The 26,206-nt window shown below is 40.7% G+C and overlaps 1 protein-coding gene across 1 annotated transcript in view; it reads left to right on the top strand.

Moving 5' to 3' along the window:
* Positions 1-7,687: 7,687 nt before the first annotated feature.
* zgc:171482 (zinc finger protein) overlaps positions 7,688-26,206 on the top strand; it is a 30,546-nt gene continuing 12,027 nt past the window's right edge. The window contains exons 1-3 of the mRNA XM_053332620.1: positions 7,688-7,798; positions 13,027-13,119; positions 20,750-20,927. Of these exons, the coding sequence (XP_053188595.1) occupies positions 7,688-7,798; positions 13,027-13,119; positions 20,750-20,927 (382 nt within the window). The remainder of the gene's footprint in view (positions 7,799-13,026; positions 13,120-20,749; positions 20,928-26,206) is intronic.

Here is a 26,206-nt window from a genome sequence, read left to right as displayed (position 1 = left end):
TTCATCAATCTCTAAGGTAATGTTGTGAAATCTGCCCATTGTTACAATACATATTCTATATGAGAAGTAGTAATGTGAGTTTTTTGGGGGGTTTAAGAAAACACATTTCTGAAAATATTGAACTGTAATTGTATTCTTAGGTGTTCTGATCCCTGTTTCACGCGTTGCATACCAAGGAGGGTCTTGTGTGTTTGTGTCTATGAATGTTATATTGAGGTCACAGAAACAGAGACAGGTATTGAATGTAGGTGTTCGGTGCAAAAAAGCCAATCAGTCAGTGATTGGTCTGTAATTACCCGACCACTTTGAAAGGGAAAATGTGATGATGAAAACTTTGCCGGGAAAGTCGCATTAAACAGGATAAGAACAATTGGACAAAAAGTGCCAAAGTAAAAACAGTGTAATTAGTTGTGAATGGAACAGATAGACCCCAACAGTTTTGTTGCCATTCAGCATAGCATCCTCCATATGTTACAGTACCATAACAGCCCCCCATTCAAACTTCAGGCTGCCTCTTGTCTCCCCCCATTAACTCCATTTGCCTAGGAGTCTGTTAGTGAACACAACACACACCCATATGAACACAGGAAGGCGGAGATGGGAGATGTGCACGATTACACTGGAAAACCTAACGTTGCCTGTGATAATAGTCTTCTTTCACCCTCGAATGAATCAATATTGTGGCCTAAAGCGATAGATCTGCTATTAATACCATTAACAATTAATGTCCCAGGGAGAGAGATTCATTCGATCTCATTTGTCTCAGATGGGCAGCGAATGTTCTTTTGGACTCTATGAATTCAACAAAGTAGCAAAAAGAACTGTTCTTGTATTGCTTTCATTTGTAACGAATGATTCCAACATTGTTATATTATTTCATTACAATATCCACTGTCAACATGACTGGAATGGATCAGAAGAACTGGTTCTGTATGTATTTAGGGCTAAGTAAAAGGTTTTGATACTGGTGTTAATATATTATCTGAGTTTTAATACAGAAATAATATATGTTTTTCAATTCCTTACTTTTGAGACCAAACAACTTTTTCATTCAACAAATTAGATTAGATTATTTTTTTTATTTTATTTTGAATGTGTGAAAGAAGAAAAAAACAAACAACATATAAAAAAGAAAGCACAATGGTCTCACTGAAAACAGTGAACTTACACCTAACAGAAAAAATGATGCAATGCAATGTCAACCACATCCAAAAGGGAGTGGGAAGAAGTCAACATTTATTGAATCCCACCCCTACTTCTTAATGCTTGCTAGAATAATAGCTTCCTCATAAATGAAATCAAATGAAGACACACATCAAATGTTGGTGTATTATAAACAGCTACACAAGAATGTTGTCAAAAACTGGCAAGATTGTGATTATGACAGTGCAGTGTTTTAATGCTTTCTTTTGTTGTTTTAATTGTTGCACCTCTGACCACATACAGCATCAATGATGTCAGGATGTACTGACCACATCCTCGAGCACTGTCAGAGAAGTTAAGCCTCAGTTAAGCCTGAGGTCAGTGTATGGATATTTCTAGACCTACTGGTTGTTTCATTTTTTCGCCTTGTCTGTGCTGCTCATTAAGAGATGTATTTACACAAAGAGATAGGAAACCAAATCCACTGTCATCTTTTTGTGCGAAAACACAGTCAAGTTCATCTGAAGGTAATGAGGCTTCGGCAGTTTGAAACTAATCAAATGGGAATCTTCCAAAGTTACAATTTTTAAGTAAAATATTCCCTCTTTATTTGATGATCCCTCTGCCACTGCTTAGCAAGGAAACACTGTCTGTGGAAACAAAAAGGGGAATTTTGTACAAAAACAGCAACTTTGGAAACTAACTTTAGCTGCAGAAGCTTCATATTAGCTTCAGCTATATCTTGGAATTCACATCCGCAGAATAATAACTGGATTTTATCCCCTATCACTTACACCGGCAACATGTCAGAAAGGGATCTTCACCACAGTATGGAGAAGAGGAGTCATTACTGAGACTAATACAGTAACTCTTTCAATGTACATACTGTATGAGCATATATACATCACAAATGTTATGAATAATATGAGCTCGGATTCCTCAGTGGAATGGATGTTTCTAACTTTGAATAGCATTGCAATTTATTTCAGTAGTAAGGTACATAATACAGTAGCTTATCTGCTGTTCTTTCTCAAGAGTAGATAAGTCTAGCCTCATGAATAATCCCCACCCTCAAGGCTGTATTTCCACCACTGGGAGAGAAAAGAGAGGAAGAGAAGGGGCCAGGGAGACAAAGAGAGATGGAGAACATAGTCTGACTGTGTGCTTGACTTTTTTTGGCCATCAATATCTACATACTCCGTACACACTGTAACTCAGAGGGGAGCATATCTCCAAGATTGAATTTGGGGCACAACAAACAGTGAGAAATGGGGGAAAAGAGACAAACACACACACACACACACACCGACTCAGTGGGAGAAGTGTGTGACCTTACCTTGGCATTAAGAGTGTATTTTTCTATACCTTGACACAACACTGTGTCTCTTCCTAGAGATTTTCTCTTCTTGGTATGACTATGTTTAAATGAATGGGGAGCTGACAGGAACCATAATCACACAATTGTGTTGCTCATTTTGGATTCTTTAGCTTTTAGCGTACAGTGTTATACTGCACAGCAAGACTTGTGTCTTTCTACCCTGGCTCTATTTGAATTTGTGTATGTTTGCAATCTTCTGTATTTAGTGAGAGCAGTACAAAGGGAGCTCCTGCAGTGCAAACAGAGCACATGTGAATTTAGAGTCAGACTCTAGCTCCAATTCCTTTGAAGACTTTATTCCCTCAGTCTAGTACCTTTGATTGCTACTGTACAAAGGGGAGGGTTGTTAATCTTGGAGCGAGTGCAAGAGGGGGGAAGACCGTGTTCGGAAAGATTACATTACCAAGAGCGAAACAGAAAAAAATACTTGTAATGTGAAACATCAAAGTGACACGGCAGAGTGCCTTTGCGATATAAGGTTCCATATTATTAACCCTGCAACCCTTTCTCTTGTTATTCCCACTAGTGACTCATTAGACAGGTCATTGGCTCACAGGCTGGTGTCAATATTTCATCGTCTGTATGCATAATTTGATAGTTAAATCAGAGCAGCGCTTAATTTCAAATGAGATAGGAAATATAAGAAAGTGCAGAGAGACAGGGGGGAACAGACAGTCCAGTTCACAGCAGTTACCCTCCTGATGGAGCAGAAATGGATAGATTGAGGAGGGAGGAGAGGAAGGAAGGAACTTAAAAGGAGCCCTGCTGTAGCAACCACCTGCTGTTCTCTTTCTATCTTTATCCATATGTCTCTCTCTCTCTATTGTCTTCTACAAGTGTGGTAGACATTTCTGCCTTTGTGCACTTGTTCCGCAGTATACATTTTACCAATAAAGAGGTGTTTCAGGCCATGAGAGAGCTGAGAATGTATGTGTTATAACAGTAGTGCCTCTGAAGCTCCCCACAAGGGTAAAAGATTACATTATATCTGTTAATGAAATAGGGCTCTCATTTAGAACACAGCTATCTAGTTACAAGTAAAATTACAAACTAATTAAGATTCTAAGCCCAGGCGACAAAAAACAGCCTAAGCGGTTATTAGAAAAGTACAAAAGCCACGTCAGATTCAGTGCCAGCATTTTAATGAATGGTTGGCCAGAGGCTGAGATTTCAAGGAGGGCTCAGAGTTCACGTCCATGTTAAATACTTGATGTGGTCTTAAAAGAGAATACCCTTAAGGTTCATTCTGTCTGCAGATGGCTTCAGCTTTCATGCGCTCACTAAGACTCATCTAGTTTTTGCAATCTTACATCTGCTTGAGTTCATACAGTATATATTTTAACACTGAAAACTCCATTTAACGTCCTCCTCCACCCAAAACTTGTCTTGTTCCTTGTTGTTGGATGTTTGAGCTTCACTGTGCAGAATGATGCATGTGCAGTGTTTGACACTGAAAGACTGTTTTCATTTTCATCTACTGAAAGAGGAGTTATTCTATGATCATCAGGTTGAAGGCGTGTACCTATGAGACTGATTTTTGACATTACATCTAGTCTGGAAGCCAATCTCGGTCCAGTATGCAACAGAATATGATGTGAAAACTTTTTTTTTAAAGTTACCACAAGGAACTTTCATTTTGTGTTGATTTTAGCAGCCCCTGTGGACAAAAGCAGGAAAGTTTTCTTGGACTGAAAAATGTATTTCCCATGAGCACCATCGCTTCGGTTTGTAAAAATCTTGGATAGTACATGTATTTGTTTTGGAAGTAAGTGAAAGAAAAGCTACTGATTTTGAATACCATTTCCAAACACAGCTGTTTCCAGGATACATAGTAATGATGTTATATATCAATTTAAGGCAATGTAGGATTAATAATTATAATATGACAATGGTGAAGCAAAGTAAATGTATAGTACTGTTCACATTCACACACCGCCTGGGCAGGGCAACATATGAGGCTGCATTCACTACAAATTCAGCAATGCATTACCCCCAAGCAGGGTTTTACGGAAGTGTGTGTAATAGCTCTGACACAAACAGAAAACGTTTTATTTATGAGATTCACTCCTTTGTTTCCACTACACTGCCACCTGCTCTCTCCATTCACACTATAGCTCACTCGAATTCCGCTGCTCTCGCACTCACTGATGCTCGCAAAGAGAAATGTCCTCACCTATGTCCTAATAACATCTATGCATTCCCTCATGCTACAGGGCTACATATTAACATACACTCTTCCGGTCTGTTTGATGACCAGTTATAAAGACTATAATAAGATAAATGGATATTTTTTGTAGAAAAACCTAATACACACATAATTATAAGCAAAGCATTTTTTATACATCATACAACAGGTCTGGAGGGGATGTTTATGTATTGTTCTATACTATTAAATATTCACAACTAAATAACAAACGATGTAAGTTGTGAGTTCAGAAACAAATGCAAATTTTAAAAAAGAGTATTATTTAGATTACACTTAAACACCACAAAACCTCAAAACATCTAATATCATCAGGCTGGATTGACAAAACATGAAAATGACAGTACCTTTTCTAACTGAGAACTACCTACTTCAAACCAATTAGGAGAGCGCTGACAAAACAGGACACATGAATGTCTGATGTGACATAACTGACACTTTGATGGATATGTTTTGTGCTCACACAGGACTCCATCGCTTATCATCAAAACAAGATTGGGAAAAATAGGTTTTCAGGGCCTTTAAATTTCTGATTGCTTAATTGATATCAGCCTCTGCTTGCATAGATCGACTTCATACAAACACTTCCGTCATCATCGATTATGATGACTGCATCTCAGCAAAAATGCTAATTATAATTGTAACTCTACTGTATGCTGAACTATAGATGTAATTGAAAGTGGAAGTGAAGCTGAACTGTCCGTTGATATTAAATATGTATAAAAGTAAATGCATTTGTGGTTCACAACTGATTCTAAAGATGCAATAAATTAAATAAAACAGGATGTCATAACACAAAGTAACAGTCCATTGAACAATCGGTCTGGTCTAATATAATGGGAATAAAAACACTTCTAATTCTAAACCCTTGAAACATGAAGATATCACGTTCAGTGCACCAATTATAAACCTCTCCCTCCCTCCCCACCTTCTTTTTCCCCCTTCTGTCTGTTCCTTTTTCATTATTTTACCACTATCTGTCTTTCCATCTTTTCGCTTCATTGGGCCTGCCATTCTATTAATCTCACCAACATATTGCCTCTATTAATTAGTCTACATCTCCCATCTTGCATGTAATAATCAGAGGTAATAGAGATATTAGGATGATACGGATATTTCTGCAGTCACAATCACTTTTAATTAGCCCGAAGATTAAACGATAGACTCGCTTCTGCCTGGCTGACATCCAGACAACGCAAGGCCTTTTCTCTTGCTATTAACTTTCCAGGGCACCTGTTCCACAGCAAATTTAATGCATCAATTTCCAAAATATCCCTGTTTCATCATGTCTCATAGGAATAGGAATAGTGCAGGTAATAATGCCTTGAGACAAAACAAGTTTCTGGCCCATCAGTGACTTTTATGCATGAATATTTTACTCAAATAGTGTATTGGAAATGATCAAGTGTGTTGTTCTTAATCAAATGCATCTGCATTTCCATTAAAATTTAATGTCTGAGAGTCTGAGAGTCTGAACTCTAGATTCAATTAGATAGATAATGGAGGAAATGGCTGTATTGCTTGTCTGTAGTTAATTGGAAGGTCCCGGGTGCACTAAATAGACAAGGAGAAAAGACAAGGGTAATTACCAGACTTCCACTTTGTGTGTAAAGGTGTGTGCGCTTGTGCATATGTGGGTGTGTGAATTGGAATAATTGTAATTATACACTAGCTCTGAGATAAAGAATACCAATTCACTACAGTTCCCTGCTGACACATCGAGTACTTTCTGTCTGATCTTATCACTAACCCTGCAATTATCAGGACACATCTAAGGCCTTGTTCTTCCAAAGTTACTGGAGCTGACCTCTGCAGCATCCATGCATCTTGGGCAATGAAGCACTTTCCCTTGCAAGCTGCTTGTCCTGTCGTTTCCTTGGGGCAAAGATCTCCTCCAGTTTAATGGTTGATGTTCCTGGACCATTCCCTAGAGGCGTGTTACTCACCCTAACCCTGTCAGAGTGATGCCTACAGGGCACACATAATGAAGAGAATAGAAAATTGAACACAAGACCCCAGAGCACATCATTAAACCATTTTCTATTATGGTACTCAGTATAGAAGTGAAAGTTAAAAAAAAAAAAAACACACAAAAACACAGCTTCCAGGTTGTTAAGAATCCACAGTCACAGTTCCCAGTGGGATGCTCAGGTCTCTCATGGTTTTACTGGTTGGCAATCCCAGCACTGATGAGGTTTTATGACACTGTTTCTCACCAGGAACATCTTGCCAGAGACCTTTTAACAGTTTACTTCAGAGACTGTAATTCTCAACAAAGTTGCTTTTGGCTATACTATCCCCTGTACAGCGTTATTACTTCCTGTTCAGTGTTTGAATACTGCGTCTCAGGGAAAGCATTTTATTTGCTTGCAAAATTAAAAGTCAAAATTTAAAAACAGCAAGTGTACATGAAGTTGGCAAGACATTTTCTGATTGCTACTTACTAGAGCCTGGTCTTCAAAAACCATTTGAAGGTTGAGTGGGGCCACAGGGTCGAGACTAACCAAGTCCAGATAGAGAGCTTTTTCACAGCTGATATTTTGTCTTGTCTGCTCTCTCTGCTCTGAACAGTATTAATAAAAACATAAAACAAGGGAGTCTTTTAGTTAGAAAGTTTAGGGGAGAATGATAAATGTTTCTTAATGATTCATAAAAAGTTTAACACTAAATGAAATGCAAAAACTCTAGCCAGAGCCTCAGGCCATTGTTTCTGAGACTGGAGCCAAAATCATCCACGAGAGGATGTTCTGACTTAGGATCAACATATTTTGGGCTGAGCTGTCATGATGAGTCTGTCGTTCTAAAGGAAAACCATTTCTGAATTAAGATGAGACACATGCATGCTCATGCACCTCTAACACAAACTGTAAGGTTCACTGACATTTTATTCCACTCTGCATTTTAATCATATTCATATTTGCGTATGTTTGGGTGTGTGTGTGTTTGTGTTTGTGTAGTCTCAGATGAAGATGAAGTCTGCGGGCGTCGTGGATGGAGGCTTGTTCACAGAGAGCTATTGTAACATCTGCAATGCCCAGCTCATCTCCGAGTCCCAGCGCACCGCACATTATGAGGTGAGTCGGTCTCCTCCCAATTTGGAGGAATTTTTTTCCTCTTCCTCTTTTTGTCAGGACTAAACATACACACGAAGTGAAGAAACACATTGAGGAATCTACGCATAAAACCAAAAAATGCTACGATTACTGCTTTGACAGGGAGATTTCTACACTGTACACTTTGCATTATGCTTATTTGTACCAATTTGTGCTTGTGCCGTTCAAAACAGTGCTCATCCATTATACATAGACTTAATGCAGCACGGTTATGCCAGTGACTCGCAGAAAAACAAACACATACTTTTTGTTTTAATATAGTCCTCTCAGACTCCCTCAGAGTGATTTAATGAATGGCCATCAGCCCTGTGCATTATTTAACTGGGATGCATGTGCAAGTGAGTGTATGTGTCCACATGCACATATGCATGTGCGCTTCTGTGTGTGTACTGCATTGAGGTCATCCTTGATTACAAGGCACAATTGAGATTAACAAGCACACTAATGAGGACAAGGCCCTTATCTGGAGAGAATTAAGCAGGGACAACGACAGTGTGTATGTGTCTGCATGCATGTGTACCAACCTCATTCACTTAACAGCAATCTATTTCTGTCCCAACCCAAGTCAGACAAAAACACACAGCCTTGAGTTGTGCAGACAAATGGGCGAGCTGAGTCATTTTGTTTCCTTAGTGTCACCCTTAACAAACAAAAGGTCTCTGAAGAAGTCAGTGGATCTAGGAGACAAAGAAATAAAACAAGGAAGGAGGGGTTTTAATGTTAGATTATAGAGACCATGAGGACAGGAGCTAGGGCAAAGCAGGGCAACTTTATTTGTGGAACACATTTCATTCACAGAGTAATTCACAACCACAGACTGAAGAGATCATTGAGGAGTGCAAAAAATGCAGAGGTTGTAAAAGGGACCTGCTCAGATTACTGTGGTGCCCTTTCTTAAAGCCTTATTCAAAAAGGATATATCTGCTCTAATGGGAAACTCATGCTTCTTTTTACACAAATGACCAAAGGCACACTTTGGTCAATTCGAGTGACCGACAAGTGACTTTTTATGGTCAATATAAGTGCTTCTTTGGTCAGCACCAAAGCCTCTGGGGACAGTTTCACCAGCTGGATGTAAAAAATTGGGTGTAAGCCTTACACTGGGCATGGCTATGTCCAGCCTGGTGATAAATATTTACACCTGTTGCACCATCTAAAACTACATTAAGGCGCATAGGCATTCTATCATAGTGATAGTTGCATTCACATTTCTATGATTAAAAATTTACATACTAGTGCCAAGGAATTGATTAAAAATGACCGATTTAGGAATCAAAATTAGCTTCATTCCCAAGTAGGTTATCAGACTACAAACGGAGAATTTGACTTGGTGTACTGTGTCTAATTTTAATCACTCTTATAAATGACTGTCTGCTCTTTTAAATGACTGTTTTTGTTTACCGTTAACTGAGCCAGAACAGATACAGTACATAAGGCATTTCACTGGCATTGTACAATTGTGCATGTGACAAATAAAATGTGATTTTGGTGTTGCTATGGTGCGTAATGGTCAAAAATACTAACAAAATTAAGAGGTCCTAAATAATACAAAAAAAAGAAGAAATTATAAGATAAGAAAATGTAAGATATAAAATATAGAATATATTCTGGTGAGAGCTTCAGATTACATTTTAAATATTAAATAGAAGAGAAATGAATTAATGTACAGGATATTAGTAAACAGTGTATGCACTATGCATTATTTATAATAGTAATACAATTTGTTAATGTAATGCACTATTTAGGATCAAAGATCACTGAGGTGCAAATGAGAAATTGTGGTGTGCGCGACATCTTATATTCTGGTGGTTGGTGGGGTAGGGGGGATAGAGTCTTTGTCAGTGAGGGCCTCGAGCCTAATTGATGAGGCCGGCTGCAGTCAGGAAGACACTATTCTTGTGGCATGAGGTTTGGTCTCGATAGACCTCAGCCTCTTGCCGGAGGGGAGCATTACAAAAAGTTTATGTCCGGGGTGAGAGGGGTCAGCCATGTTCTTTCCTGCATGCCTCAGCAGCCTGGAGGCATTCAGGTCCTGAAGGTATGGCAAATTGCATGTGATCACCTTTCGGCACAGAGGATTATACACCAGATGGTCATGGATTAGGTGAGAATGGATTCAGTGATGGTAGTGTAGAAATGCACCATCATTGGCATCAGCTGCCCCAGGTAATACATCCTCTACTGAGCCTTCTTGGTGAGGCTGCTGTTTAGTTTCCACATGATGTACTCCCTGATGATGGTTCCCATGCGGAAGGACCACTGCTCAGTTCAGCATAGGATAAATTATCTACACTTAACTTGAATTCAAATCTTGAGTTTTACGCTGCTCCGCAGGCCCAGCTGGACGCTCTTCTGTCCAGGGAGTACCATGGGAACCGCACGATGAATGACCTATGAAAGTGTGTTGCAAACTAGTCAAGACTTTTCACTTGGCATAAGACTTAGTCTCAGCACAACTCAGCACATTCTTAAAGAGGTGGACATCCAACTGGTACAACTGGCCCATAAAGTGGGATTACGTTGCGTCAAAAATGTGCCTGAAATGGCTCAGCCTAAATTTAAAGTCAGAGGAACTGCACCCTCATCAGTTTCACCCGTACCTCTTACGCCCAATTAAGGCGACACAATATAAACCCTGTAACCCGACCCAGCATGGCTTTAGAAACAAAAATGAGCGCCAATGCTCCGACTAACAATTATGTTCATTATCAATTAATCTGTCTACAATTTATCAATTTGTTGTTTGGTCCATAAAATGTCAGAAAATTGTGAAAAATGTCAGTTACTGTTTCCACAAGCCAAAGATATACAGTTTACTGTCATAGAAGACTAAAGAAACCAAAAATTATTCAAATTTAAGAAGCTGAAATCAGAGAATTCATAATTATTTTTCTTAAAAAATTATTCAATGATTAATTGATTATCAAAATAGTTGCTGATTATTTAATAGACTAATTATTGCAGCTCTACTGGTGTCTTATAGTTGAGAACTACCATCTGGGACATCTTGTGACATCCTGACAAAAAGACAAGCATTGTCAGAATTGAGCTGTAAGAGCTCATACTGCACAAAAAAACACAACTGTAAAAAAACAAAAGAGGGGGTTGAGCATAGCTCAGCGGGTAGAGCGCCCGCCCCATGTGTTGAGGCTATAGTCCTCGTTGCAGGTGATCCCAGTCTTATCCTACGTGTTATTCCCCCTCTCTCTGCCTCCTGTTTCCTGTCTATCTCCACTGTCCTGTACATTAAAGGCAAAAAAAGCCAGAAAAAATATACTTTAAAAAAAAACAAAAGAGGAATGATGTTTTAGTTTCGTCAAAGTGAAACTGTAACAATCTGACTCAACCATTCACATCACCCTTGAGTGTGATTTGCCATCATGAAAGATGGCAGGCTAAAATCGGTCCAAAAATAAGTCTGTTATCTCTCTCAGCTACATCACGGCAAGATGTGATACAGTGATCATCTAATCTGACACAAAGAGCTATCTCAGTCTCAATCTGCGTAGTGTTAAGAATGTTAATCTGAGTGTGAGAGTGAGATACAGCCTGTAAACACACTGGGAAGGTGTGGCGGATACTTTTTTATATAGTTGTCCCCTGTCCTGTCTGTCTTCTCCAACTGGATTTTACTGACAAGAAAACAAGAGGAAGAAGAGACGGACAAACAAGCATAGTCCATTAGAGTTGGGTGAGCACGGAAGGTCTGTGCATGGTAACCATGGTGACACTAGGTCTCGCTTTTAGCCCATATCCCAGAGCCATCAACTACATGACCATTTACACACCTATAAACACAAGCATACACTCAGGCACGCAAACACACACACTAACATACACACACACACACACACACACACAAGCTCTGACAAAATGCATTAAAGGAGTCTGACAAGTGAGGAGGCATGCGAGGTAACAGAGGGGGAGATGGGGGGGGACAATGTCTTGTCCTGGAGGCAAAGGATCCAATCGAAGCACTGGAGCAGCAAGTACAGTGTCATGTCAGAGCCTCCTGTTCAGTTTCTGTGCGTGCTGTTCAACTATGATATACACTTTGTATATTCCCATCTACAGAACATAATTCCCAAAATCACATGATTAAACTGTTAAGTGATTCCCTCAAAGGGAATTCCAGCTCTGGATCGAGTCAATTCAAGACATCTAATAAGCAGTCTATCATTTTAATTTAATCATATCCATCCCTCATCACTCTAATGCACTTATTTCTCCCTCAGTACTTCTTATAATCACAGCCTTGCCTCATGCGGTGGCACTTTGTCTTACAATGTGTATTTGACTGCACATGTGGCAGTAAAGATACAGTGTCTGTGACAGCGTCAACACTCGCTCCTGGAAAATTGCACCAGTGGTGGAGTTTATAGATAATAATAGATGTTATATAGTAGGAGGGAGTGAAGGTCAGAGCATGCCAATAAAATGATATGTATAGAGCGAGATAGCTGTGTCAACCTTGTACACAATTACATGCAGCCGTCTTCACACATTCGCATGCACTTATCTCTCCCCTGCAGTGTCCAGTGATTTTCATTGTTCTGCATTAAAGTGACAGTTAGCAGCTTCAAGGACAGTTCACTGTCCTTTCATATAAACCCTACTGTAAAGTTCTGCTTATTATAGTTTAGAGTCTTGAGAAAATAAATCAGCATCTAATCTGATAACCAAGCAAAAATGGGCAAAAAAAGGTTGTTTCAACTTCTAAAACGTGACAATTTCATGTTTTTCTTTGTCATATCTGATGCTAAACTGAATATCTTTGTTTTCTAGGCTGTGATCAAACTAAAAAAATGATAACAGGCATTTCTCACTATTTTTTGACATTTCATAGACCAGACTGATTAATCGAGGAAATATTTCTTAGTTGCACTCCTAAATGTGAGCCTTACAAAACATCCCCTCACTTCCTTGAGCTTTATAGTTAGAGCACTCATCATACTCACCCTCCTGTACCCAACATCTTACCCAGAAAGCTGAGGCTGGCCTGGGTCATTAGTCACCTAGCCGGGGGCAAAATGTCTGTTAGCATCATCAGCTGAAACAGAGATAAAAGCTCCGAGGGAGTTGCCAAGGTGGAGTGACAGTCATTGATTTTTTTTCCACTTGGCTCACTTGATAAAATAAAACTCAGTCCACTGGCTGACACTTTTTCTCTCTTTATGTCTCTCTGCCAGAGTAAGAAACATGCCAATAAGGTGCGGTTGTTCTACATGCTTCACCCTGAAGATGGAGGACCACCTTCCAAGAGACTGAGGCCAGATAACCCAGTATGTTCATACTGTGTGTGTGTGTGTGTGTGTGTGTGTGTGTGTGTGTGTGTGTGTCTGTGTGTGTGTGTGTGTCTGTGTCTGTGTCTGTACTGCATGTTAATGAGATTTTCCATCTCCAAATTGGGATTTCTGCATGTATAATACCAGTTAGTACACTTGTGGGACAAATACTTGCATGCTAACACGTGTGTATGTGCAGCATGTCTTTACGTCCTTGACCGTATGTCATCAACAAAAAAGCAGAGTTTACTTTCTTCAGTATAATCCTCTACTAGCCCTGTCCACTTTCAGGCTTGGCCGTGGCAGTCAAGTGCTCATGGGAATATTTGTTTGATCTTCTGTGTGTATTTGTGTGTGTCTGTGTGCTCAAAGTCTCCCAAGAGAGGTTGTGCCTTTGCTCTGGTGTTTCTGGGAAGGTTTAGCAGAGGCACACACCGCCAAGTAGCTCTATATCTGACTACTGCAGGCCATGGCTAGAGAGGTCAGTGCATTACCGATGTCTGTTATTTTCGTGGCTTCTGCTCTGCAATTGTAGCAAATGCTGAGGTTGCTTTTGCATCAGCTGTGAACTGTTGGGCTTCAAACTGTGCTGCTATTTTTCTGTTGATTTAATTATGACTTTGTGGGGTTTTGTGTGTTAACGTCTGTTTGTGTGTGTGCATGTGTGTGTGTGTGTGTGTGTGTGTGTGTGTGTGTGTGTGTTTGTGGTGAGCGAGTGAGAGCGTGAGAGAGAGAGAGAGAGAGAGAGAGAGAGAGAGAGAGAGAGAGAGAGAGGTGCCAATGAAATAACAGTAAGTTACAGATGGAAATGGAAAGAGAAGTGTGAACGTAATGGACTATTGTGAAAAAGGCACTTTACCATAGTACATTGTGTGCCCCATTTATCCTGCAAGCCCATAAGTCCCACATGGCACAATACACACACACACACACACACACACACACACACACACACACACACACGCACATGCATACACACACAATACATACACATACAGTTCACACTTTAAGGACACAGCTAGTGGAAAATTAAATCTTATCAAACTAACTGACAAATCTAGCTGTGCCAGAAAGAGAGAGGGAAGGCAGAGGAGGGAAAGAGAGGATAGCATGAGAGAGAAGAGGGGAGAGATGGAGCGTCTCCAAAAATACAGTATGTGGTACGAGACCCAAGACCTTGTGCTGCAGTTTAGGACCAATTACCCCGGCATGGCAATGACCGTCTGTTCTGGGACAAGAAAAAAAAATGAAGGCACTAAGGTAATCTAAATGATTTCAGGTTGCACCTGACGAATGAGCAATGCAAAGTTAAAAAACCCTGAGAAATGTTATTAGTATATTTGGGGCTGGAGAAAGATTAAAGTTTGTTTGTTTTGTCCATTATCACTTTCTGTCAGTTAAATCCAGCAAGGAAAACGCTTAAATACAGATCTGTTTAATAAGTTAAAATGAAAGAGCTAGTTCAACAATGTGTGGTTGGAGCTGTCTGTATGTCACATGACACCTATCATTAACCAGTACCTGTTTGAGACCACATAACACTTGATCTTGTCAATGTTCAAGGATGGATTGGTACGCTCACAGTTCCGTGAGATGTAGTGTCCCTCAATGCTCCATCCTCATGTATATTATACTATATGGACAAAAGTATTGGGACACATGTCTACAGTAAGTCATTGAATTCAGGTGTTTCATTCGGACCCATTGCCGCAACGTGTATAAAATCAAGCACCTAGCCATGCATTCTGCATTTACAAACATTTGTGAAAGAATGGGTCATTCTGAGCTCAGTGAATTCAAATGTGGCAATAAGTCAGTTTGTGATTTTTTTCCCTGCTAGATATTCCAACTGCAAGTGGTAATATAGAAAGTGGAAGTGTTTGGGAACAGCAACTGTGACAACATGAAGTCACAGACTGGGATCAATAAGTGCTGAGGCGCATAGCGTGTAAAAAGTCACCCGTTATTGAGCCAAAAAGTTGTCTCAATAACTGCAGAGTTCCAAACTTCAACACAAAAACGGCTTCATAGAATGAATTTCCATGGCTAGGCAGCTGCATGCAAGCCTTACATCACTAAGCACAATGCCAAGCGTCAGATGGACTGGTGAAAAGCATGCTGCAACTGGACTCTGGAGCAGTGGAAACGTGTTCTGTGTAGTGACAAATTACTCTTCTCTGTCATGCAGTCTGATGGAAGAGTCTGGGTTTGTCAGATGCCTGGAAAACATTACCTGCCTGACCAAATTGTGCAAACTGTAAAGTTTGGTGGAGGAGGGATAATGGTATGGTGTTGTTTTTCAGGTGTTGGGCTAGGCCCTTTTGTTCCAATGAAGGGAAATGTTAATCCTTCAGCATACCAAGACATTTTGGACAATTCTATGCTTCCAACTTTGTGGGAACATTTTTCGGGAGGGCCCTTTTCTGTTCCAGCATGACTGCGCCCCAGTGCACAAAGCAAAGTCCATTAAGACATGGTTGGGTGAGTTTGGAGTGGAAGAAGCCAACTGGCCCACACAGAACCCTGACCTCAACTCCATCGAACACCTTTGGTATGAACTAGAACAGAGATTGTGAGCCAGGCCTTCTCGTCCAACATCAGTGCTTGACCTCACAAATGCTCTTCTAGATGAATGGGTTAATTCCCAAACATAGACTCCAAAATCTTGTGGAACACCTTCCCAGAAGAGTGGAAACTGTTATAGGTGCAAAGCGGGGATCAACTCCATATTAATGCCTATGGGTTTAGAATGGCATGTTACAAAGGCCCCTGTAGATGTATTGGGCACATGTCCCAATGCTTTTGTCCACATAGTGTATGTCAGTCTCTTTGCATAGCTATATTATACAATATGGCAGTTTGAGAACCATTCTGGAAAATCTAAATACATTATTTGACCCAGGGAACAAAAATGAGACCACAGAAGTCTGTTGTAAAAGAAAAGAGAATTCAAGTATTTAACATTTTTGAAGAGGTAAAATGTGCAAATGTCACAACAAAACTCCACCAAACTGAAAACGGGAAGCAAATGGATTTAAAAAAAAAAAAAAAAATGCATGTCATATTGTGAGACAGCTGCTGGGCACCTGCTTGTGATAACACAAGCTGGACAATGAGATGTAAAAAGGGTGATGTATGTGCACCACTCTGCATACACTCATGAAGTTAGCATGCCAAGGTTCACATGGGTTTACACACACACACACACACACACACACACACACACACACACACACACACACACACACACACACACACACACACACACACACACACACACACACACACACACACGATCACAGATACTGTGGAAATATACACACCTGTGTCTCCATCTGTCTCCCTAAGTGAGTAAGACATGACTCAACCCCTCCTGGCTTTAACCTCATATGGGACACTAAATACACAGACAGCGTGCACATGCTCACTCTTCATCCACCATACTGTAGCATACTGTGAGCACCGCAGTTAGTACTTTGTTCATAACCTTTCACACAGAGATTATCTGACAATGCTGGAAAATTGATGTAAGATGAATGAGAGATGAAATTCTTCACCTTTCAATTTGGGATGAACTTTTCTCCTTTCATCTCTTTCATCTTTTTTTTCTCTCAAAGGGGAAGTTTTTTTCAAATCTCGTCTCTGCACTTCATCTGACTGTTTTACCCCTGCTGTTCTTGCACTGATTGACATGGTGCAGTCCAATGGGAATGGCAGAAAGGGATTTTGAAATGCCAGCATCTACCCAGTATAAAATGCCATGCCTCGAGCTTTGTGTGTCTGTTTATGTTTGTGTGCGGAGGTGAGAGTGTTTGTCACAGAACCAATGTAGAGAAAGTAGGTCGTGAAGGTGCTTCTAGATGAAAGGGGAGGGGGCCTGATCCATTTTTCTCCCCTATTCTCCACCCTGCTCTTTATTTCCGTCTCTCTCGGTCTGCTCATTTCTACCTGCGCAAAAGGGCAGGAGATTTTTGAAAAGAAATGCTTTTTTTTCCTCCTGTTGCCTTTTATTTTCCTATAATGCTATATTTGCACTGTAGCTCCTTTCAATTTACACTTCCAGAGCTTCTTCAAACTCCAAATGAGAGCGTCTGTTTCCCTGTGCTGCTTCATGTGTATATTTAGCAATGTTTCCCACAGCGCCTCGACACAGTGCGGTGGAAGAAGTAAGGAGGAGCAGAGAGAAAGAAAAACAGAAGGAGAGGAAGATAAACACAGCTAATTAGGAGTCTATTGTTAGGTGCATAAAGAGGATGAAACCACCCAAACACAAAATATTCAGCGATACAGACGTCATTGTCAGGCACGGATAAATAGACATGCATAAAAGCATATGTGCACACAAATACCAGAACACACACGCAACAATTAGGTCAATTGCAGACCAGTTACAACAGGTGGACAAGTTGTGACAATGAATAACGAAACAGAGAGGAATATGTAGATGAGCGCAGGCAGAAATCTGATATGAAGAAACAGAGAGGTTGATGACTTTCAGCTGAGATGAACCAAAGGAGAAAAACAGTGAGTCAGAGACACGGCTTACTGTTGAAAGTAGTTCAGTAGAGTGGCAGTTGTAATGAGCTGACAATTATTCATATGTCAGTCATCCACACACACTTGAGATTGTTTAAAACTTTCCCCGCACTGTCACTAAATCCCTGGTGAAACATCTGTCATTGTGAGACAGGATTTTCGTTGCCTTTTCTTCTTTGAAGTAGATTTTTTTGTGTGTGTGTGTGTGTTTCAGTCCCATCTCTGTCTATGGGTTCTTCTTCTACTTTTCTGTGTGTTTTGACAGGTGAGACCACTGCAGGCTGCCATAGAGAAACATCTCAGGCTTTTTGTCCTCGGCCAAAAAAAATAGAGTAGTGGGACACTGGGCTCATTGCGGTTGATTTTCTTCCTCTCGGTACAACAAGATTTCGGTAGAGTGAGCAGCAGCGTTGCCACATGGGAGGGAAGAGGTAGACAAAGTAAGCAAGGAGGGAAGTGCAGAGAAAGAACAACAGGATGAACAGTGGAGGAGAGGAGAGGAGGAGCAGAAAGTACACATTAAAGAGGAGGGGAAGAGGAATGAGAGATGATAATAAGGGAGCAGAAATGTAGGCAAAAGTGGGGGATGGGTGGGTTGAAGGAGGAAAAACTTTTCCTGAGAGGAGAGATAAAGAAAAAGAACTGAGACTCGTCCTCGTGGGCACTGCAGCTCCCATGATACAGCCATGAAGAGAGAACATGGGATAAATATAGATGAGATGTTTTAACACACAAATAAATATGCACACACATTATCTTCCTTTGGCAACATGAGACAATGCTCCACAGCGCTAACATGGCAAAATACATTTGATCTGTACCAACAGAGAAGGAGAAGGAAAGTGAGTTGGAGACGGAGATGGAGGTGGAGTTGGGGGATGGGGGGGGTGGGGGCAGTTCAGAGCAAGCCTTTAACAGGATCACAGCAGGGACAGACACGGGGGAGGACAGGAGGGAAGGCTGGAGAGGGGGAGGGGGAGGAGGAGAGGTGGCAGCGAGGCCCTGCCAATACAGATAAATATTTCATCCTACAACACACAGAGTCACTGAGACTGGTGCCCAGAGGGGGAGGGAGGATGCAGAGAGAGTGAGATAGAGAGAGAGAGAAGCTGAGAGTGAAGGAAAGGCAAAGAGAAAAAAAGGAAGAGAAGAAGTAAGTGAGAGAGGGAAAAAAAGAGAGAGATGGGACAGCTGAGAGACAAAGCTAAGCCTGGGAGGTAAAGGTGTCCTTAACTCTCACATCCACTGACTGTGATGCTAACCAGGGCTGACACAAGAAACACACACATACATCCACAAAGACACACTCACACACGCAGATATGGTGTTGCAGACACTTTTCTATTATTGTCCTCTCTCCCCACGACTGAGGTTTTTCCCCTCCGACCCGACACCTGGGCTAGAGAGAGTGCTGGTGTAAAAAGAAAGAAAGCGAGCAAGAAAGAAAGAATGAAAGACACTAAGATGAACAGACAGTAAGAATGTAGAAGTTCAATGTGAGCATAGGGAAGGAGAAATGAATTCGGAGAGGAAAGTTGTGAAATATTGAAAAAGTTGTATTTTTGTTAAGCATTACTTTTTAAAACCTTGAGCATTAATCTTCTGCTACAACAGCCTCCTCTCTACAGGGAAGACTTTCCACTAGATTTTAAAGCCTGAATGCAGAGATTTGCCTCCATCCAATCACAAGAACATCAGGTTCTGATGTTGGGTGGTGAGGTCTGGCTCCGTTTGTGTGTCAGTTCATCTCAAAGGTGTTGGATGGTTGTTGAGGTCAGGGCTCTATGCAGGCCACATAGGGTTTTCCCCACCAAACTGGTAAAACCATTATCAGACCTTTTTTTGTGCAATGGAGCCATAGACTGAATATGAAGATGTGCATAGCATGATGCAACATCACCCATTGGTTTTTGCATTGGTGCCGGCTTTGAAGCCAATTTGAAGAGTTGTCGCTTATAATAAGTCGTGCATAGTGTAACCTTTCACGATCTGGAAATGTGCCCCTAAGCAAATGCTAGCTTATTGAGAACATCAGGTGGTGAAAACCTGGGCTTAAGTACATGAAACAAGTAACATGAAACCTACAAAAAAAATGGAGTAATAGTCTGATTCATTGTAATCCCCATGTGGCAGAAATCAAAGTGTACATTAAGTCTTTAAGTCGCATTAACAGAGCAGAAATGTCATGATTGAGGTCACAATGTCCCAGAAAAAATTGACTGACTTAGTATTTCTAGAGAGAAGTTGATGCTTTTTGAATGATAGTCAACTGGAGTTAGTATCTACTGCACTTAAAAGTACTTCCACATTGGCTTCAGCCTCAAGCTAAGGTAGTGCTGCTTTGTGGGAGCATTGTCATGGTGAATCAGGAGAGTTTTTTTGTCCAAAAAATGAGAAAAACAAAACGAAAACAACATACAGTTGAAGTTTCTGTATCAATAAGTGATGTCAATTTGTTCAAATATTTTTTGCTTGATGAGATTAAAGTGTACAGGCAAATGCCACAATTCCATCAATCATTCCTTTTTTAGTTTTCTGAACATTTTTAATGACCCCTCGTCATTTCATGTTATGCTGCTCTGGTTTCAGACAGTATTTTTAGATATTTCAACATACTGATGGGCAGGGACAAACGGAGAACAGCTTGAGAGAGGGAGGAATATTGCTTGATTTCTCTGTGTGTGTGTGTGTGTGTGTGTGTGTGTATTTGTGTGTTTTGTATACTTGTGTCAGTCAGGCAGTTGGTCTTTTTGTTTGTGTTCCCTCTCTGGGGGGAGCAACTCCCCTCATCATTAGTAATGAACCAGCAGCGGTGAAAGGGCCAAGCCACAATCTCAGCCCAGAGAGACAGATGAATATTTGATTACTGTGTGTGTGTGTGTGTGTGTGTGTGTGTGTGTGTGTATGTGTGTGTGTGTATCTTTCCATTTGTCTTGTCTTCTCTACTTTTCTCACCTTCACTTCTCCCCCTCTCTCTTTTCACATCGTTCCTTTCATCGCCTCCACCCATCTCTTATCCTTTTCACCTCCCTTCCCCTACGATTCATTTTTCTTCTTTAACTCTTGTCCTCTCCCTCTTCTCTTCCTGCAGGACTGTGCAGAGACAGAGGTGGACAGGAACAAGTGCTGTACCTTGTGTAACATGTTTTTCACCTCTGCCATTGTGGCCCAGTCCCACTACCAGGGTAAAACCCACGCCAAGAGAGTCCGTCTGGTGCTGGGGGAGCCGACCAACCTCCCCACAGCCATGACCAGCCTTACAAACACAGGTATCTCTCACTTCCTGCCTGTCTCACATGTAGTGTTTAAGTCATGTATGTTACTTTGCTTGTAGCTGTTTCTGCACTGGTGTCAGACTGATCAAAGCAGGTATATAGAAGCACAAGATATCAAAGAAGTCAACTAGTGGCATTTCAGTGTTAGGAAACAGAGATGAAAGAGTAATAAAATGATTCTGAGTCTTCAGGTCAGATTTGAAAGTGAAAGCTTGACAGATCCAGTCGCTCATTGTTCTGACGTCGAAACTGGCACTTTGGTGATCAACAAATCAATACCTGTATTGGATTCCAATTGTGATTCTTGAACGCAGAGACAAAGGTGGTCGTAAAACATACTCCGTGTCACACATAGACAAGGTCAATGATTAACCGATTAATCGCTGTTAATAATTAAATTGATTTAAAATATATTACTTGATGGTGCAGAAGACGAGGGACATGAAGAAAATTTACTGTTGATTTTTTCTTACTGTTTAATGACAATATATGTCATTAAACAGACTAATCCAGCTGAGCAGCTGTTTCCAGCAGCTGGACTAACGTTAGCCACAGTGAACGATGCATATCACTCAAGTTTGCATATTTAATATAAACCCTATCAAACTGAAGTCCATTGTGGGGAAAATTCGTTCACTGGTAATTGGCGCATATTTATTCTATAATGTCACAGGTGATTTACTGTTGAAAGCTGCAGCACTTCTGATTAAGGAAAAATGGGTCACATTTGTTTGAATTGTTAGATATGTCCAACACATCTAGTCTGATCTAATTTATGTCCTCTAACAACTAAAGTTTATTACTATATTAACACAACTTCCAGCTTCATTAAAGATTTAAGGCAGTGTCAGGCTGCAACCACCTTTGTTGGCCTGGTCTGGTCCACTGTCAGAGGCAGGAGAATATTCACCACACAGGCAGATAGATGGTACAAAAATAGTCTTTTTTGAAGATACAAATTAATTAAGACTACAACTAGACATCTAAAAGCAAAAGCCCCCACAGAGGTCAACCCCTAAAAGCCACAGTGGGCACCCTACCACCCTACAACACAGTGCTGCCAGTGAATTAGGATAAACACACCCTGGGAGAAACACTGCACACAGAACTAAAGGCACAGCATTCGGTACACTGCACATTAATGGAACAAAATATCAAAATGCACATTAATCAATAAGGACCACTCTGTAGACAGGTCACAACCATTTCTACCAACACGGGGAAGCTGGGGGTCCCATTACCGACTAGCATTGACTCTTAATGGGCCCCTGGCAGGGTGTCAAATTACTAAAATCTAAAAAATTACTTTTTTTAAATGAATCATAGACCAAGTAAAAAAACAAGACAATTAAACATTTAACATTAAAGTGTGTTAGACTTATCTCTTGCCACACTCTGCTGACAGGACCCCTCTGTGGGGTGCAAACATGGAGTCTCCCCTAGAACCAGGAAGTCCCCACAGAAACACTATGGATGTATAATGAGAGCTGGATAGAGCGCTGGATAGTTGATTTTTATGGAAGCGTATCTGCTCCTTTATTCAAATGGCAATGCATTTTGCAAAATGGCAATTCATTCTTCAATTTTGTAATGCAATTTGAAAATGCATTTGGCAATTCACAATTCAATATGCAAAGTGATAATGCAATCTTCAATACAGTTTTAATTATCTCAATGAAAATTAGGAATTTAAATGAAATTATGTGAATTCCTAATCAGCATGGTGTTCTTGCACCTTTATTCAAATGGCAATGCATTTTGCAAATTGGCAATTCAATCTTCAATTTTGCAATTCAATCTTCAATTTTGTAATGCAATTTGAAAATGCATTTGGCAATTGACAATTCAAGTTGCAAAGTGGCAATGCAATCCTCGCATCACTTTGTATTTTCTTAGATTAAACAACACAATGAAATAAAACAGTGCCCCTGCTTACTGGATTGCATTTCCACAGGCGTTATCTGCACCAAAATTCAAATTGAGAATGCAATCTGTCAGTTCTCTCATCAAGGCGGGTCTTCCTTAACAATATCACGTGACTTCTCAGCTGTGTTCAGGTATTGGGTAATACAGGTGGATGGATAGCCATGTAACCAATCAGAGACAGGGAGCGTTCATGCGCGCGCAGGGGTCAAAAGGAGGAGGCTAGAGCGAGAAACTGTGAATATGGTACGGACAATTAAAGTGGAGAAGGAGAGAGTGACTGAGACTCTGTCTATCATGAATATTTGATCCATGAAGATTTTATATATGTAAAACCTTCCTTGAGGTGAAAAAAGCGATTTAAAAATCTGTGGCATCATCACAATGTAATGCCAAGCAGGAACTTATGATAGGGCCATCGGAGAAACACTACTGTGTATATTCAGTTGGGCAAATAATGCAAAAGCAAACCTAGATGCTAGAAACTTTTTTGGCATATGCTCCAGCCAAGCATTCTTATAGGACAGAATTGGTGCCATTTTTGGTCCAGTGTACAGCTCTTACAATACATCCATGAAAAACACTTGCTGCAGCCAGAATGCTGAACCAGTGACGGCAGACGACCTGCTTGAGACGGCATGGCAGCGTGAGGCGAATCACAATGATAACAGCCCCGCATGAAGCACTGGTAAAGGCACTTACTAGTGTCCAGTCTCTCTCTACCTAACAGAATACTGGTTGCTCTCTTCATTCGTGCTCTAGCTTGTTTGACCACCAATGCTCTCATGCTCTTTTTCTTTGTCTTTTTTTAAAATTAGTCTAACTTTACTTTTACATTTATCAAACATCCATTCCTCCTAGTAACATCTTTGTATTTCCTCATGCAACAAATATTGAATGTAAATGCAGGCTCTTCTTCTCTCTGCACACCAACCATGATTTTGCAGGCGATCTGACCCGGTTGTATTTAGAATAACTATAGAACCAATCAATCTTCTTGCTGATGGTCTGTTTTGCTATGTAGGTCATAAATAGGCATCCATATTAAATTGAAACTGTTTCATAACCAGTTCAAAACTCCTTGTAGTTAATTGGAAATTTTCATCATCACACATCTCATATACCTCTGCTCGAACACACCTAAATAACCACTTTATGCAACATGTACCACTGAACTGAAGACTATTTTTAGTTCAGAGCATATTTTTATTTTATCTGAAGTGGATTTATAAAGCTTTAGTCATGCTTCAGTCGAAAAGTCTCAACTGGGTATCAAAGGGGAAAAAAAATTCTGGAAATGCTAACATGCCAGAGGCCCAAGAGGTAAACTCTGAAGGTGAAGCGCACAGACTTTCATTCATAAAAGTATCATGATTTTTTTTTTCAATCTCCTTAACAAATGAAGGCATCCACAAATTGCTTTTGTTGTTTTGTTGTCATGCTTGTTTAAGTTTTTTTTTTTTAATGTCAGTGCTGGTGAGTCGTCTCCAGGGGAGCTTTACATAATGTGATTCAAATTGGATTCAAAGTGAAATTCACAGAGCTATAAACACACAATTGCCACAAAATGGAGTGTTAGAATCAAGCCCCTGAGTGACTTTTGCTAAACTTTGGCCTACTTTGAAGAAGTGTCACTTCTGTACAGCCGCCGCTGCAGATTTGCGCTTGTTTTGTGACAGTGGGACCTGAAGGAAAAGAAACAAGAGAACAAGAGCAAGAAGAGGGGAATAGTGACCTGGGAGAGAAGAAGAGGATTTCAGGAGAGATTAAAGTCAAAAGTACCCTTCATGACACTCTGAGATGAGCGGTCCACCGTAGATGCACAGTCAAGCTGACAGGCTTGTGCACGCTCAGGCATAGAAACACACACAATCATCAGAAACACACGTAAGCAGGATGACAGATGCATGCACATTCATGCATGCACATGGACACTAACTAACATACAGAAACATGCTCAAGAATACACACAAAAAACAGACCGCACAGCAGGGGTGATTTCAGAGCGTAGAGAACCCCTAAATTTGATCTCAGCATCCCTGAAAATGAATAAATTATCGGTAATTATTAATTATACAGCCTGAGGCGGCCCACAGTCTACATAACCCACCTGTGTCTCTGTCTCTGATGCACACAGAGGGCTCAGCTACAAGCGGCTAACATTAGCCTCCTTTATAGTTTGCTGTCATTTCTTGTCGCTGCTCTCCCAGTTACTACTTTATTCTGCCTCACTGTTCTGTGTAAAAGGTCCGGACACTGAATGGGGGGACAGAGTTGCCCCACCAGTAAGCAACTACAGAGGTAGTCACAGAGCTGATGTTTCAGTTTCATTGGTGACCGTGTTAAATGGTGACTTTCACATAGGTGTTCTCTTAAAAGCCTTAAGTAGTTTAATCCTTTTTAAATCTGTGTTTACTATTGAAGTTACGCTAGTTAAATGGTGCTCAGAAGACACATTCACCTCTTGTAACGTATATTGTAATGTGAGAAAGTCAGTACTTAACACGGTCACCAGTTAAACTCAAACACCGGATCGACTGATGCTTCGGACGAGCGAGCTAGAGAGTGATTGAATAGAGGGAGCACTGGCAGTAAGAAAGCCAGTGAATCAGTATAAAAAAACATTGTTTTCTTATTGTTTTACAGTGGTTATGTTCAATGGTAGAAATACACTTCCCCACAAACGTCCACTCAACCCTGCAGCTCTGCCTCAAACCTCTGAATCTGAAACACCGGCGTGCTGTTTTAAACACAACAATGTAGAAAAAGTTATGTTTGGTTTAAATAGTCCAATAAGTGCTTTTTTATAGTTATACCCTCTTAATTTCCTCTAAAGGGTCGGATTGAGGTCCACCCACCATAGCCTCTCAAAATTCTGTGGGAAACACTGAACTATATTGTATTTCTTTTTAACACTTGCAGGACGTTGAATGTCACATTCTCATTAGGAGCTGATCCCCCCTAAAATTCTAAACCTACAATCGCCTCTGCCACACAGTGAAGAGTAAAATAAGGATAATAATACCGTGTGTTGGGGAGGCCCTCAAGATGCAGAGAGCAGAGACTGTACCTGTGTGCCCTCACATCACATCCCCACACACTCTAAACCCCTGCCTCCTCCTCCTGCACACACACTATCACACACACTGCCTGTGCCCTACTCCGTGAAAAACACTTACTTCTGCACCAGTGTGCAGAAATCACAGTCAGAAGAAAAGAAAGGGTGGTAAAACAAGGGATGCAGAGGAAAAATACATCTTTTGTTGTTGCTGCTCAGCACGTGCTGTTCAATGGAGCTGTCGTGGCTCAGGAGCTTTACTCATACACACATACGCATACACAGTCACAGG

The sequence above is a fragment of the Scomber japonicus genome, chromosome 14 (genome assembly GCF_027409825.1).
Source record: "Scomber japonicus isolate fScoJap1 chromosome 14, fScoJap1.pri, whole genome shotgun sequence".
In the NCBI taxonomy this organism is placed as follows: domain Eukaryota; kingdom Metazoa; phylum Chordata; class Actinopteri; order Scombriformes; family Scombridae; genus Scomber; species Scomber japonicus.
The sequence above is the reverse complement of the archived record's forward strand: the minus strand, read 5'-3'. Positions and strand labels throughout refer to the sequence as shown.